The following is a 16,951-nucleotide window of genomic DNA, read 5'->3' on the forward strand; positions in this document are numbered from 1 at the left end:
GGAAATTGGTTGGCAAATCCAAACCGTTTGGGTGGCTACACTTCGATGTACTCGCCATTACCATTGTATTGTGGATGACCTTGCACGGTCTCTGCACGGTTTAGAAACACCCGGTGACGCTGTGCAGCAACAATTCCGACGAGACATATGCACAAAAGCCCCAAAATGCATATCCCTTCCCTCGGCAAAAGCAAAAGCCCCAAGCATCGCCGTATGATGGTGGGGTTTGGCCAATCGAACGAACAGCGAAAATATATATATTTTTTTTTAATACACATATGGCCCAGAAGAGGGTTGCCGGGTGGGGTGAAGGAGTGTCCGGGGAGGGAAGGAAAAGAAGAGACAAAAACAAGAAGCGCACGAACGCAGCACATACGCAAATGCACGCAGCAGCGGTGTTTTAGCGAAGAGTGTGGAAGAGCGCGCGCGGAGAAGCGAGGAAGGGCTGCGCCGGGTGGTTCAGACGGATCGTAAAAGGTTCAAGGAAAGACAGGAGCTCGAAAGGGGGCAGGGGCGGTTGGTAAGCGGGTGCAGCATACTGGCCCGCACACGGCCATGGTGCCGCAGCGAGAGTGAGAAGATAAAAGAAAGCGAACGGGAAAGAGAGACTTCCGATACGGCCGAAGGCGCCAAAGTATGTTTTCGTTTATATTAGTTTTTTTCTTCACGCTATTATTTCTTCTCGCTTCTCCGTTTAGCCTCTAGCCGGGTTGATATACTGATCCGGCCAGGGTGGGGAGGGGGAAAGCGTACGGGTCTGAAGGGTGTTGAGGACGTGGAGCAACGGGGTAGAAGAAAAAAAAAACACACGAAGAAGAGAAATGAGGGCGTACTACTGGCTTTTTCGAACAAACGTGTATGTACATGCTGTGTGTGTGTAGTTTTTGTTGTTGCTTCTTTTATCTCTCGTTCCAATCTTCATCACCCGCTCCCGCATCCCCTGCCCAACCGAAAACCCCCTCCTTCAATGACTTATTTCGTACGTTTCACACAACCCCGTACAGCGGGAAACAAACGCCACTAGATTGAACAACCAAACACCATGGTTACGACCACAAACCGAAGCAATGGCAGACAGTAGAGGAGCCTGCTACGGGTGATGCGAGACTACCGCTTCACGGTCTTTTCGCCGAACGGCCGAGCAGCGACGTCGGGCGCTGTCGGGCCGTCTCGCTCGGCCCAGCGGTGCGTGTGTGTGCGCGCTCGGATGCCCTCTCCCTGTCGCACCGCGGTGGCACGGTTGGGATTTCGATCCGGGGGTTTTTCGGTGTTTTACGTTCATCCGTCGCCACACAAAATAACGACGTGTAGATGCGAGAGGAACGAAATACCACGCAGCACGCAGCAGCGCTAAAAGCCAGCAGTGTGTCAGCCTGTGACGACGAAACGCGCACAGTGGTGGTGTGGTGGTAGCAGTTGAAACGGATAATATACAGTGACTACCAACGATCTTAGCATATAATCTCGTGTTGTTTCACCACGGTTCGAACGATATGGCGGCAGTGCTTTAATGCTTTGATTATTAATATTTTTAAGTGCGTGCTGGAAGTGTACATTGCTGTGACCAGCCAGCAAACACAGCAACAACAACAACACAACGGTGTGCGGTGGAAAGTTTTGCACCATTTTCTTGCCATAGTGTGCTTTGTGTAGTGTACAAGCGAGCGCACGTGTGTGTGTGAGTGTGCGTGTGTGTGCCCGTAGCGGGCAACATTTGGCAGAGAGATCGTGAGATTCCAGCATTCCCCGTGAGCAGTGGTGTGCGTGCGTGTGCGAATAAGCTGTACCCGTGCATTTGCGTGTAGATGTGTGCGTCTGTCCGATACACACAGCGGTGAAGATAGAAGTTGGCACGGGTAAATAATAACGCAAAACCAGAAGAAAACAACCTTGGTGTTGTGTGTTGATGTGTGTGTGTGTGTTGTGTGCACGCGGATTGCGAATAGTGTACGTGCGCGACTGTGTGTGAGTGTGTACACTAAAGCAATAATAAGAGGTGAAGTGTTGGCAGGAAGATATACAGCACAAACCGTCAGTACTTCATCATCTGCTGTATTAGGAGCTACTGCATGCTGTGCCCCCACGCAGCATCCTTTGGAATTTTCGTGCGATAAGCTTTGAACTCCACCGTGGGGTGGTTTTATTGAAACAAAATTTGTCATATATCCGAAGCAGAAGAGACGAGTGTTATTGTTTTTTGAAGCAAAAGCAACGTGAGTCTCGTGTTAATATTGTGTCGTTAGCTGTGGTGTCTTCCATAAGATCCAGTGCAACAGCATCTTTTGCCACAAAATTTAGGAGCGGCGAGTGCTGTTTACTTTCTGCGTGTGTTTTTTCTTGGTGAAAACAATCCCCAGTGTATTCTTCCGGTGAAGAGTTCCTCGTTTGTATGTTTGTGTTATCAAACGCCGTAGTGTACCTCTACTGCAAGGTGATATGCAAGTTATTATGATTACATGAAGATCATCAGTTCATCGGTGCAGTTTTTGGAAGTGAATCTCCCCAAACAAAGCAACAAAGTAGACCGGGGCACGCCGACCCCCTCCCCTTTTTTTTGCTGGACTCTGTGAAGAAATAACCTCGACAGACGACAACCCCTGTCCTGTGTGTGCGTAGAGGAGACACACCGCCCGTGGGCAGTAGGTGTCTGTTTTAAGGCCTGCGCGCACGTGGACGCAATTGAGAAATGTCATCCGCGGCACCGGTAACGGTTAAACAGGAGAGGCATGATGAAGCCGAAATCAAGGAGATGGCGGCAAAGATAGTGGAGGCACACAAGCAACAATCGGCAAAGGCGGCAGCGGCCGCAGTACAGCAGCAACAGGTGCCGGCCCGACCGACGGCCGTGACCACAACAGTGACGGTCAACGGTGTCACACCCGGCCAGACGAACATACTGAACTATTTGACGCGCAAACCGACCAACGCACCGGTGAACGCAACAGCGAATGTTATGGCGGCAGCGGCTGGCGGAGCAACCACCGTGGCCCTGCCACTGGGCAGTGGGCAAAGTGTCGCATCCAACGGCAGTGGGAAAGCGTACGATGGGGGCGGATCGGAGGTGAATGGTAGCGGGGAGAAGAAGGCGAACGACGAGGAAAGCCAGAAGGGCCACTTCGGCTGGGAGGTGTTCCCGGCCAAGGTGCACATACCGTTCATCTTGCGCCAGCAGGAACGGTACTGTGCGGTGCGCATGGTGGAGATGAAGCTGCTGAACAAATATCTCAACTACCTGCATCAGGACATCTACACGTGCACGTGTGTCCGGTCGTACTACATCACCGATGCGGAGTGTAAGCTGCTGAACGAGATCAACCAGAAGCACAGCGACATGCAGTTCGGCCGGGAGCTGTTCACGCTGAAGGATCTCGTCGTGCGCGTGTCGGATGCGTACAAATTCTACCAGTTCCTGGAGGTGTGCTACAAGAAGCTGCTGATGGGATGCAGCACACCGAACGACAAGTGTGGCTTCATCCGGATCAACAAGGAATCGGTGGTACCGTACACGGTGCGCGACTACCAGAAGATGGTGCCGCTGTTCTACTTCGAGGGCGAAACCGATAACCTGAAGCTGAAGGCGGACAATCTGTCCGGGTGGGATCTGTCGTACCTGAAGTTCTGCTGCAAGGTGCAGGGCATTCGGAATGAGCTGTTCGCCAGCGATTCGGTCGCGGTAATTAGTCTGACCGACATCAAGGGCTACTTTCCGCCCGGGACAGAGTTTGAGGATTACTGGCCGAGCAAGGTCGTCGATTCGCAGCTGCTGTCCGGTCCCAAAACGAACACCATCCACTGGACGCGGCAACCTGCACAGCCACCACCTAAGGCACCGACCATGATGAACAGTGCGCCGGCACGGAAAGGCACCAGCAACAACGTCTACCAGACGCTGCAAACGCAACAGAATCTTGCCAAAACCAACAACCAAATGAACAGTATTACTGCCGCTGTACAGGTTCGTTCCTCTAGCGTAAGCGTGTGTTGGAACTCTGCGTGACAAAGCTCCCCTAACACTTTTTTTTTGTTTTTTGCTTTACAATTACATCCAGGCCCTTACCAACAACTGGAACATGGTGCCATCGAACCATCCCAACCTGCTATCCGCCCAACAGGAGCAGCTGTTACGACTTAGTCAAGCCCAACAGGTACGAGTTACACAGGTACACCGGACAGCTTTTGTGTGTTCTGGTGCTGTGCTATGCCCAAACAGACGTAGTATCACTTGCCCCAAAAAAAAATACATTCCATTTAAAACGGGGGTTAAACAATTACAGTTTCTTTCCCTATTTCAGGCGGCCCAGGCGCAGGCACAGATACGCAACATCCAAAATATGCACTCGATGCAGCAGTACAACTCTTCCCTGTACAATGCCGCCATGTCACTGACGTCCCGGTCGTCCCAAAATCAACAGGTTCCGCCACCGCTGGTGCGATCGGCACAGGTTCAAGCTCATCTGTAAGTACCTTCGCGTGGAAGGACACGCAAAAATGGAGGCGAGAGGATGAGAGTGTCCTCGCGCTTCCATAGCCAGATCGCTCTGGAATGTTGTGTGTTTTGGGGATGTGTCGCAAGTTGGCAAATTACCAAACAGCCAGCATTCCTGAGAAATGATCATGAGGGATTTCTTCCGTCAGACACACACACACACACACACTGGCCTACTATGGCCATTAGTCATAGGGTTCTCCAAATGTATCTAGTCACACCGTTTGATAAACGGCCCTCACTTTGGAGACCCCTATAGACGACCGGGTTTTGCGTACACTATTCAGTAGTTGAATTATACGTGTGAGTAGCATTTTGTTCATTTAATTCTGTTGTAATGTTTAGTTTGTTTCCTTTAAATGCCATTCGTTGTTTTTTTTTGCTTTTGAAATGTTCTAAAACTGACGGTTTGGGACGTGCTAAAGTTCCTATTCGTAGGGGTTTTTTTTTCCTGTTGTTTTGAATTGTTTTTGGTGTGAAAACAAAAAAAGATCTTGATTGTTGGTGAAGTAGCTAAACGTAAGGAATTCTTGTTGAGCCCGTTGCTGCTAAGCGAATGTAGCAATAGAAAATTAAAATTGAGAAGAAGAGTAAGGGAATTTAAACAAAAACCCGTCATGTTATTACTGTTTGGGTCTTTCACTTAATTCGTGGCGTTTTCTTTTCATTCAACACAAGCAAAATATCAACTAAATGCGTGAATGTAGTGAAAATGGAATTTGTTCCAAGTAAAATTCTTTACCATTTCCCTTTTGGAAGATATATAAAATGATGCATCTCTAAGATATAGTTATGTTTTCATCAGAACCGATCTATGTTATGGGTCTTAAATGTCGTTTTATCACATTTTTCCTATTGCCCAGAATTGATCTGGATCGGTGTGTTGCAACATTTGTAATTGAGCTCAAAATTTGTAGACAGTTCATCATCTGTCAAAGCTGAAACGCCATCTACCGGGAAACGCTACGAATTACGCAAAGACTAGAGATAACGAAACACAAACATAGTTTTGACAACTTTATGAAAAACGGAAAGTAACTTTCGTTGTTTGTATTATAACTGTTAGATATTCTCAAAAGTATGAATAACATCTCGTTATTTTTGATTATTTTACTGTTTTGTTTTGTTTATCTCTTTGCCGTCTGCTTCCTTTCTTCGCAAATCGCTCAGCAACGTACTTTTTTATTAGTATTAAAGATTTTTGTTCGTTGCAAACAATCTTGCACAAAACATATGGATTATGTTTCCCTTTATTTGGTAGAACTATTTCATTTCATTGTGGACCTATCCCCACACGGTCCTTTTATCCATCTTATAGAAACAAAAAACAAAAGCCGTGCCTAACATATGAACTATTTCTTAGTTTTCCCATTCAGAGCTAGCTTTCTCCTCCGTTTTGCAGAACGAACAGAGCAAAGATTCAGTGGCGTTGTTGTGTGGTGTGTGCTTTCCCCCCCTCCCTGCGATGGACATGGTCAAATGTTGCTGTTGCTTGCGTTATTTACCACCCGGAGGAAGAATCTCGAAACATAATCACTCCTTTACCTTCCCCACTCGCCCCCACTCGTCCGTCACCTTTCCCCCTTCTTTTGCCTCATTCGACCTGGTTTAGATTGGCCAACATTTGGTACTAATATTAATTATGAGTGGCAGAGTTTTAGTTTTCTTCGATGGGAAAGATCCCATTTTACACCTTGTTGTTTGGAAGAAAATGCAGTTGAGTGTAGAGTAAAATTGAAATGTCGAATTACTTGGTTTCTTTAGTGCGTGTGTCGTTTATAGCTCTCAGAGATGCGTCACGTTCAATGGCCCTCGTGGAGACAGTAAACAGCAGTGGACAGTTGCAGAGTGTGTTGTTCTTGTTGCGAATGAAACATCTGTTAAACTAACTTTAACAATTTAAGCGAATAAGCATTGGGAAACAAGCTTTAAACAGTTACAGCTCTGATGCGAACGTCATAGTTGAGCCAAGCGAATAGAGTTCAGTGTGTTTGTTAGTGAACGTTTCATATAATTTCTCTCCCTCTCTCTTTTTCCTATTGCTCCCATGAGTCAAAGAAACTGCATATAAAGTACTCCGATTGTGTAATGTGCCTTTCCTACAGGTCGAGTGGTGGCAGTGGCGCATCCTCAGTCCTTCGCTCGAGCACGAACTCCGGTAGTAGTGGCAATGGCAATACCTTACCGAACCTAAACCCCGCTCTGTCCATATTCGCAACCACCAGTAGTCCCAACGGCACTGTTAACCTATCCCGCTTGAATCAGCAACAGATAAGCGAACTTACGATGGCCAGTGCGCCCGGTATGGTGAACGGTGGCGGCGTCAGTAACGGCCGTACAGCACCCGCAAAGACTAGCACGAATCGAACCGCCGCTAGTACTGCGGCAGCTATTGCTTCCCTTACTGCCGCGATGTCATGTGGCAGCAGGCCGAACACCACCACCAATCTGGATGGATTTTCCTTAGGACGTAACGTAACCATCACGCCGGCATCTAAGCGAAATTCCAGTGCGCTTGAAGAGTTTGCTGCGCGCACAAATGTCGCTGCATCGCTAGCCGGGTATGGCAGTGCTGCGAATGGCAGGCAGCAATCGGTAGCGTACCCGAAGAATCCGATCTCAATCACCGCGGTACCGGTTGGTTCGCCGACGCGTGCCTCACCGAAGGGTGGCCAGGCAAGGCAACCGCCACCGGCCCTGATACCGGTCGGTGGTGGTAACGAGCTGCTGGATGGCTACGTTACCAACGGTGTCGATCTGTTGGCCCATCTGCGTCTAAGTAAGGATATCGAGATTATAAACGAACGGTTGTTGGAAACGACGGGTCGTGGTAGCGGGGACAGTGACCACCGGCACGGGAAGAGCAGTAACAGCAGCAAACATTTACCATCGTACCGGGAAAGCACCACCACCGGCAGTAGCAGCAGTAACACTGGCTCAGTAGTAGTTCCACAGAGTGTTATTGTACACGATAGAAGTAGACCGGGTAGTAGTAGTAATAGTAGGGTTGAGTATACGAGAAATCAGAGCGTTATCACTAGTGCTGCTGGCGGCCGGCCAGCCGTTGGTGACAGTGAGTTTGCGATTGGCAACGGTGCCAGTGACGGAAGATCTCCCTACCTGAATTTACTGCTCGGTGCGGGATCGTGGGATGTAATCGATCTATCTTCTACCCCAAGGTCTACCATGGCAGGTGCATCATTGCCGCAGCATTTGGTTCAGCAGGCAGCAGCGGCAGCAGTTGCCCAACAGCAACAACAGCAACAGCAATCACAATCCGGCCGTCGAACGGCGGCAGCATCCGCATCGGCTGCCCTGTCCGGTAACCGATCTATCTCGATCAGCTCGGCGAGCGGTGCCGGTGGCAGCGGCAATGGAGCAAGTGCAAACAGTTACCGCAACTCTAGCGTTGCCGCGATACAGCAGCAGCTACAGCAAGCCCAGCAGCAGCAGGCCCAGCAGCAGCAAGTGCAGCATCAGCAGCATGCGGCGGCAACTGCTGCGGCAGCGGCCGCTATCAACAGTCTGGCGGCGGAAACCAGGCACGGCAACATGATCGTCCTGCCGGAGATGAATGTTGGCGTGACGCAGTACAAACCGTACGAGGTGGTGAAAAAACCGGTCGAAAACAAGATCATCTACTGTGTGAACAAAGCGCCATACCGGAACACGGAGTATCTGATGACCATATTCGACCTGAAGGATGTGTTCTTCCCGTACATCAGTTTGGATGTGTGCCGGCGAGTGCTGAACGCTTTAGATATCAGTCTTTTCCAAGGCAATAGGTAAGTGGTCGTGGTCGTTGGGTCTCTGGGAAGACGGGCCAGCCATTGAACGCATGCGCTTTTCTTTTCAGCTTGCAATATCAGGCACTGCAGGAAGCGGGCCGCACGAACGTGGACAAAATGCCGATGATACAGGTGACGGACGTGATGACGTACATGCCGCAGCTGCAGTACATGATCCGCAGCAGCAACCTGAATCAGGAAACGCAGGCGAACAAGCGGGCCCGTATCAGCTAGGAATTGGGGTGGGGGGTACAGCAGCAGTGCCCTCAGAGCACGATCGTACCGGATTTAATATCATCATCTACGTCGAGTCGTGTTGGCACTGGCGGTGGCATTGGCGATTCGTTTACCGGCGGCATTGGTAGTGGTGGTATAGCGGCGGCTGCAGCTGCTGGTTGGAGCAACCTGACACCATCACCGTCATCTTCATCGTTTTCATTGGTGAGCAGCAGCAGTAATAGTAACAGTAACGGCGGAGGATCCGGTGCTGGTTCGAGCAACACCGGTGCAAGAAAGTCATCCTTATCCTCGTCATCATCCGGTACATCGTCTGCAGCAGCTGCGGCGGCAGCAGCAGCTGCTGCCTTAGCAATGGCAGGCATGTCTTCAACCACCACCGCGTCCTCGGCAGTTTCTCCGACGGGTGCAGCAGCAGCGTTGTTTTCCGGCGGAGCTTTCAATACACCTACGCTAGGTGGAGGACTTGGATCCGCCCTTAGCAACGCCAGTTCCAGCGGCCTTGGTGCGGCTGGTGGCTCTAGCTCCGGTGGAAGTATGTACGACAAGAAGGCCTTGTCCTCCTGCCGATATCAGCAAGAAAAGTCCGCCACAACACCCCAGATAAGCTCTTCCTCGATCGCCGACTATTACTCAGATAGTGGATCGGGCGTGGGAGGAAGCACGGCCGCTGCTGTTGCGGCAGCTGCAGCAGCTGCCGCTGCAGCCGGCCGCATGTTAGGCCACGGATCGTCCATAGTACCCCCCTCCGTATATTCGTCATTCCAAGAGTCGGCGCTGGTGGCGGCTGCCGCCGCGGCACAGCACCAACATCACACGCACCATGCGCATCATCACCACCACCAGCAAGCGCAACCACAGCAGAACCATCTGCCGTCGCAGCAGGTAGCAATTAACAACAGCCTATTTTCGCCACATTTCGCAACGGGGTCACCGTACCACCACCCGTCGATGCAGGTTGGTGCGAGTGGTGCGGGCGGCAGTGGCAGCAGTATCAGTGCGTACGAAACGAGCACAGCTGCCCGATCGTGCGCGCTACCTTCGCCTACCATTTACCCACCGACCCCACCACCATCGGCCCCCTGGATCCATCCTTGGTATGGAGGAGATACGTTTTAGTCAACGCTCTAGTTCCTTGTTGTGCAGGTGTGCGTCGTAGTCTTTGGTTCGGGACGCACTGCTATTCATCGGAGCGAACTGCACACGTTTAGCGGCGGCGATGGTATGCGTACGAAAGATCAAATCAAACGCTCTCTGTCCGCTACCCTTAGCGTTCAGCAGGTTAACATATAAAGTGGAATGTAATTATTGTGAGAAGAAATTTGCTGTATTTCCAATATTTTGTGTTAAATGCTTTTCTGTCGAAGGAAAAGCAACGAGCACAATGAGAACACAAATCTCTTACTGTAATATTGCAGATTACATTAACATTATTTCGTAAGGGGAAGGGAACATTCAACAGCAGGCAGGCAGAGGCAGCATGTGAAACAAAAGTTACTATCGCTCTTAGGCGACCTTTACATAGAACTAACTTATTCTTAATAGGAGCGCGTTCCTCCAAACCAGGAGCTCGAACCACCATTAGCGTTTAGTGCTGCAAGTGCTGGTTTTCGTAATTTTGCTTGCAATTGGATGCTCAAACGAAAAACAGGCATAAAAGAAAGGTTCCGAGCGAGTCGTGGTGTTTGCACGCAGCACGAAGAACAAAAACAGCAGAAAAAAAACCCCTAGTGAAGATAAGTAGCGTCATAATGAACTATTTCTTAGTAATGAATTAATTAGGTGTTTTAAAATTCACTTCAAACTGTAAGGGACTCGAGAACCTTTTAAAACATTGTCTCGCAAAACTTCTTTCGCTAATCGGAACAAACGAACATCATATATATTTAGCGCATATGAAATATGACTGACGAGAGCGGCACCAGCGCAGGAGGCAGTGTGAGCTGAGTGCGTACTTTCAGCTGGATAAATATTAAAACACAGGACAGCGTAAAAAAAAAACAGCATCCAATATCGCGTGTAGAGGATGGACTTGAGGATGCAAGTTGGTGTGTGAATTTGCATAAACATGGATGTGAATATTAGAAACTTCGAAGCAAAACATTAGACTGATTGAGCGATTATGACAGAACGGCGAGAAGAAAATGAGATTCCAATTGAAAAGAGGTCGAAACGAGAGGTACTTGAAATAATAACTCCTGCCTGAAGGTTAACCTATGAATCTGGGTTTATCCGAAATATGGAATGGAAATTGTTGGTGAAATTTAAGACCCGAGAGCGTGGTACACACCGTATCACCGTAATGGAGTGTAAGCAATACAACGTATCGGGAGTTAAGATTGGGTTTGTTGTCAAGGCAAAATCAAGCCAAACCGAACAATCCGCGCACCCCTTCCGAATCTGTGTTAACCACCGAATTGTAAAAAGTAATATTGGAACTGCGTATTGCGTATTTAAGAGCAAAAACCACCATACACCGGTTAGGAAGTTGGACGGTTATTGTGTATTTTCGTTTCTTTGTTTAGACTAAGGTACGGTTAGGTTAGGTGTTACTTTTATCATTATCGATTATTTATTTTTCACACGGAATGTTATGAAAACTTTTGGAAGGGGTGATTATCATCATCTAGCGTTTACGAGCGTTTGCGAACAAAAAACTCCCGTTTTAGCAATATAAGTTAGCACCTTGTACGAATCATTTGTAGGAACTTCATGTTTTTCATGTTTTGATAGATTCGTAAAAATCCGCGCTATTCTATGCATAGTGCACTTTTGCTGATGATGGTGGCATTACAGTTGTTTTTGTTTATTGTTTATCTGTTTTTCCTCACTTCATTAAAACTCATCCATAATACAAACATACCATGCATACAAATCATAAGCTCGCCGGGAAAGTATAAGTTAAACGAACAGAATACAAAGAAGGGTAGAGAAAACGCTCGGAATCGCAGTCCTAGGCAAAGGAACTCACGCTCAGAGACCGGCAAAAGTCAGTCAGTCTGTAAACGTTCGAACTAGTTAGTCTTTGAATCAGCAAAGTTGAAGGCGGAGTGAACAGTTTTTGAGAATTATTACACAAAACTGAAGCAAACAATAAAGTAAACGCTTTGAACAAGAGAAGAACGGGGGAGAATAACCTCTAATGCAGCCGCAGCAGCAGCAGCAGTCCCTTGCAAATTTACTACTTATGGCTTAAATATTGTTTCAATGGGAAAGAAATGTAGTTTAAGTTTTTCTTCAAAGAGATAGATTTTTCGGTTCATCTTCTACGTTTCATTGAGGTCTTTTCACTTTAGGTTTTTTTTGTTTTACATGGGTTAATTTGATTATTTTTTGGTGCGAGATATAACTTCAACAATTTTTAAATTAATACGTCTACAACTTTGTTTCATCTATTCTTGTATTTAATCCATTACATTGCAGGGTTATGAAATCTGAATCCAATTGGAAATGGGCCAAAATGGGAGGCTAGGGCATTATTTTCCCTTGGCCATCTTCAGAGCTCGAGGTATCTGAAAACCGGAAATTCAAATGTTTTCATACATTTTTTTAATTTTTTCATGTTATCTTTGGCCTTTTTTCAAAAACATATATTTTAAAGCTTGCCTTAATTTTTTTTATCACAAATTTAATCTATTTAGCTATCTATCACAATTTAGCCAAATTTTTCCCAAACTTTGGACACTGCAAAACACTACATATTTGTAGTTCCTGTACTTTACATACTTTGTAGCTTCAGATATTTTCAACAATTTGACTGGAATTCTGGAAATTAAATGGTTTCTTGTATTTAGTTTATAAGTATGTTACATCCTTAACTGGATGGATTAAAGTTTTGTAAATGTATCAATTAATTAACACATATTAACGAATGTCCTACACAATCTTAAAACTGTTTCGTTGGAAAAGCGTAGCAAAGTTAAACTGCGAAATTAGAATAAATTAAACATATAAAACTACGAGGAACATATATTTTCTGTTGGCAACTGATAATTCTCCAAAGAAAAGAAAGTTTACCCCAAAAATTTACACAGTTTTTTTTTCAAACAATCTCGATTATTTTAGCTATTCTTTTTCTTTACCGGCACAACAACATGAAGATGTCTATGCCTGCCATTTCTGGGTTTCTTTGTCTGAATTAAACCCCCTCAGTCGTCAGACGCTGGCATGACCCGATTACTTAAGCAAAGATACTAAATTACTTAAAAACTCTTTCAACATGTTAAATTTTGTTTCATTATTAAAAGTTAGTGTGCAAAAGCTTGGTAAGTTTATAGAATATAACGAGTAATAACATCTAAAATCGTTGCTTTCGTAACAATTTTTGTATTTCAGCTCTTCCTTTTGTTTAAAGAACACTTTAAAATGTGTTAAAGTTCTTGAATGGTACTTTATATTTTAAAAAACAATTATAATCACATTTCGTATGTTGTATTCTAAATGGATTTTAGTATATTTTTCCAATGTAATTGTCTTTGCCGGTCTTTACAAAACAACAATTAACAAATTCTTTTGCACTTAAATCGTTATTTTAAAAAATTGCCAACAAAACCTTCTTGAACAAACTTCGCCACTCACACAGCCAAGCGCACCGTTCGGTGTTGTTTTGGTATCAGCTGCGCACTCCATCGGTGTACCGGTAGTGATGGGTCACTCGACTCGCGTTTCCAGGAAGTGTTGGCATTTGGTCCGTTGCGTCGTTACACACGTGGTCGTTTTGCCTCTCGCACGGAAAATGTGCTCTCACGCGCTCTCATTTTCCATCTCACGGAAACCGTCACTCCCATCCGGAACCAAGCAACGGTGGAGTCTGAGCGTATAAAGAGACGACCCCCCCACCCCCCTCCCCCCCGCGGTATCCTGAGTCATGGGTTTTGGTTCCCCGTAGCAGGCGCGTTTAAATCTGTGCTCTGCGCTAGGATAGAAAATCTGCTGAGAGTAGTGCTCTTGCCAGTGTTGTAAATGAAAATTGTTTACACTGTGGGCTGTTACACGCACGCTTCTGCTACTGTCAACGTGCGTTCGTGTACTAATTCACATGGTTATACAACTGACATCGAAACACGCCGAAACAGTGTATCGGCAACAGGAGGTTCAACAACCCGGAGGTACCAAAATCGCAGCAAGCACAGATAGTTTAGTAGCAGCAGAATAAAAAGGAACATCTCTCAGCTTCTCCGTACAGCGAGATGTATATACTACTACCTTTGAAGAGAGATGCACTAAACTGTCTCTCACGCATACACACGCTCTCGCTCTCTCGCACGCACACGTTCATCTCTCACGCCAAGCAAAATGGATTTGATTATTGTCAAAAATTTTCCCTTCATGACGTTTCCAGTTTTCGGGGAGCTCTATCCCTGTGGGTCCGCGTATCTTGTGTGGGGTCGTCGTGTTTTTTTGTTTCGTTGGTACCGTGAGGCATAACGTTTTCCACTGCACCTTTTGTGTGTGCATCGTGTTCGGTGTAGGAGTGAGAAGATTCGCCGTCGTTGACGAGTGCATTTGGTGGCGATAGCATATGGATGTTGGTTGATCGTTTCTGGATACAATTATCAAGCACGAGCACGACACACACGCACTGTGCGCGAGAGCGCAAAGATATGGATGGCACCGACGGGGGCGAAGAACGGTGTTTGGGTAAAATCTCGAAATCCGAACCGTTGCGTTTGCCGTGTGTATGGGGGAAATTAGTTAGAACCGTCAAACGCGGCGGAGATAACGCGCGTGGGAATATCGAAGCAGGCGATTAGTTGTGTATTGTGCAGCCCGTGTGGGCGTGTGTGCGTACGTCAAACCGTGAACTAATCGAAGCAATCGGTGACGGTATGATCTTCCCCCGTCCCCGCTCGCTGGTGAGAATGTGTGTGCAATGAGATGTGTCAAATTGGTGCGGAATAGTCGTCGCGGAAGCTGCCGTTGTCAAGAATCCTGCAAAGAGGAATCATGATCCAGCAACGGTGGTAGCATTTAGCACGTACCCACAGGCAGAAGAATGAGGAAGAACGTGCCCGTGTTTTGGTGTGTGCGTGTGTGAGTGTGTATGGTACGGTTGCTTTGTTTTCTGACGCGAAGAATAACGCTTGTGATTTCTTTGGTTTGGTCGGTTGGATAAGAAGGATAACCGCGAATCTAGTGGCAGATGCGCTAAAATACCCCCAAGACAATGGAGGCGCCTTGGTGTGTCAGAACGACTGGTACGTTTTGAAGCTCGCGGAAACTTCTTGATAACACACACTCACACATACATACATACGCGAATGTCCTCGTCCTACTGATGGTGAAAGAAAAAGCATGGCCTATTGCAAGAAAGTGGGTGAAATGATATGAGTGAGTGATGTTGAATGAAAATTTTCCCATGCGATTGCCGCACTGGATCCGTCACTGCTGATGCTGGTGACTTCTTGAAGACCTTCTTGGAGGTGTGTGTGGATGTTTGTGAAGTAATACGTGTACGAGCAGTGTTTAGAAAATGTGTTGAGCCGTGGTTGTGTTGCTTTTCATGCAGTGAAATCTACCGCACCGTTATGGTTCGCAACGCTTAGCGTTGGTAAAGCGTTCTTCGTACGATACAAAGGAACCCACTCCTGTCAGTGGAGAAGCGAAATCGAGCAGAATGGAACGGGTTTGGCGTAAAGTAAACCAGGGCCTCACGTTACGATCCTCCTCGTCGAAAAGTGCCACCGTCGCGGGTGGACCAACGGTGCCAAATGCTGCCACGGCCACTGGACCAGCAGGACCGTCGGGCGGCACGGGTACGGCCGGTCCTTCCGGTGTGCCCCACTCGACGGATACGACAAGTTCGGCCGGTTTCGGCGAATCGCAGGTGGTGGCCGTACAGAGGCGCCGCTCGGTGGTACCGCAGGCAAGTACGGCCTCGTCGGAAAAGCGAAGGCGCCGGCGACGACGCAGCCGGCCGAGCAGGGAAGGGTAAGTGAACCGGTTTGTTGAATTTTTCATCATTTTTCCTCTCTCCCCACGCACGAACACACTTTGCTGTAAGGCGATGAATCAACAGTTCTTTTTTATGATTTTCGTGTTTGTTTTGGTTGTTGTTTTTGTCACTCGTTTCGTTTGTTTTTGGCTTTTTTTTTGTACAATTCGATTGTTTTGAATATTATTTACATTGTTTTAATTACTTGAGCGATAATTAAATAGTTTAATATTTATAGCTTTGCATTTTAAGAATTTTTTTTGTACTTATAATATGAAAATCGTTCTAAAATAAGTGTTAACAATATTTCTTCTTATGTAATATTACACGAAAAGTAAGATATTTATGATACAATTTAAACCTCTGGAGATTGCACAACTTAAAAGTCTATACCCGATAGGGTAGAAATTGTTCTTTTACAATGTGAGTTAAACAAACGTTAAATCGTTGGTCTAACATTTGGTTTAGATTACAAAAGCTGCTGTAAGTACGAGTTTCCCTCACTTTACACCTTAAATACTGCAATCATTTGGTGGTTTTCGGACTGCCTCAACAATGTCGGAAGTTGCCCAAACTCCGTCACCTGACAATCGTTTATCTCTGCCTCTCTGGTGGACACCTCAACACCACAGGGGTGGGCAAATTCTGGCTCTCCGGAAGATGTTTAGGTCTCTTAATATAATTGTTTTTTTTTTTATGGCCGGCGAGTTAGGGTTTTGTGGTACAGTTTACGTAAAGCCAAAACCAACACTAACTTTAACTTTAAAGGGTTTTTTTTAAAACATTCACTACCAAAAATATGTTTAAACTTCATTGCAAGGAAACATTCATTAAAAGAGAAACGTGTATCTCGAATTTCCTTTAATTCATCGTTTATATGTCGTAGAATAAGTATACGATACCTTATACTTATTTACATGCTACAAAGCATTATTAAACATATATATTTCTATGTTTATTTTCGAAATTTATCATATGTTTTTTAAAGTAATTTTTTTATAATAATAAAATGTAACGTGGTTTTGGGGTTATTAAAAATTTGTTAATTAGAAATTCAGTTATATACATAAAAATATGTGAAATATAAATTTCAATAACTAATGACTTAAACTAATAACCTTAAAAGAGCTATGTATTGATTTAGTACGATACTCGGTAGTACATTTGCAAATAAATTACTTTTAACCAAATTTAATTTTATTTTAATTTAACCAATTTAATTTAACCAATTTAACCAATCCAATTTATTGTTGTAGAATAGGATAGGATTTAAGGACTTTTATGGTGAGCATTTGAGCAGACGAGCACATTTGATATATAGGCAATCCCCGAGATATACGGTTCCGGTTATACGCGGATTTTGTAAATTTCATAGCTGATTTATAGCCCAAAATTCAGTCAATAAGGTGGACAATTGGGCTAGAGTGCCTTCCTTTCTCGTATTTTTTTTTGTTAATGTTGTTATTAAAAAAAATGCCCGAAATGCTGAAATAAATAGAGACCAGA

The 16,951-nt window shown here is 45.9% G+C and overlaps 3 protein-coding genes across 3 annotated transcripts in view; all 3 read left to right on the top strand.

Moving 5' to 3' along the window:
- Positions 1-2,686: 2,686 nt before the first annotated feature.
- LOC128719900 (uncharacterized) lies at positions 2,687-8,508 on the top strand. The gene is made up of 5 exons (XM_053813539.1): positions 2,687-3,955; positions 4,050-4,145; positions 4,293-4,456; positions 6,592-8,271; positions 8,343-8,508. The coding sequence occupies exons 1-5, from the start codon at positions 2,687-2,689 to the stop codon at positions 8,506-8,508; spliced, it is 3,375 nt and encodes a 1,124-aa protein (XP_053669514.1).
- A 366-nt stretch (positions 8,509-8,874) lies between these two features.
- On the top strand, positions 8,875-9,630 carry LOC128718671 (transcription factor Maf-like). The gene has a single exon (XM_053812291.1). The coding sequence runs from the start codon at positions 8,875-8,877 to the stop codon at positions 9,628-9,630; it is 756 nt and encodes a 251-aa protein (XP_053668266.1).
- Positions 9,631-15,127: 5,497 nt separating this feature from the next.
- The window catches only part of LOC128708809 (uncharacterized), a 105,394-nt gene continuing 103,570 nt past the window's right edge, over positions 15,128-16,951 (top strand). Inside the window, exon 1 of the mRNA XM_053803790.1 lies at positions 15,128-15,441. Coding sequence (XP_053659765.1) covers positions 15,128-15,441 — 314 coding nt within the window. The remainder of the gene's footprint in view (positions 15,442-16,951) is intronic.

Source organism: Anopheles marshallii, chromosome 2 (assembly GCF_943734725.1).
Source record: "Anopheles marshallii chromosome 2, idAnoMarsDA_429_01, whole genome shotgun sequence".
In the NCBI taxonomy this organism is placed as follows: Eukaryota; Metazoa; Arthropoda; class Insecta; order Diptera; family Culicidae; genus Anopheles; species Anopheles marshallii.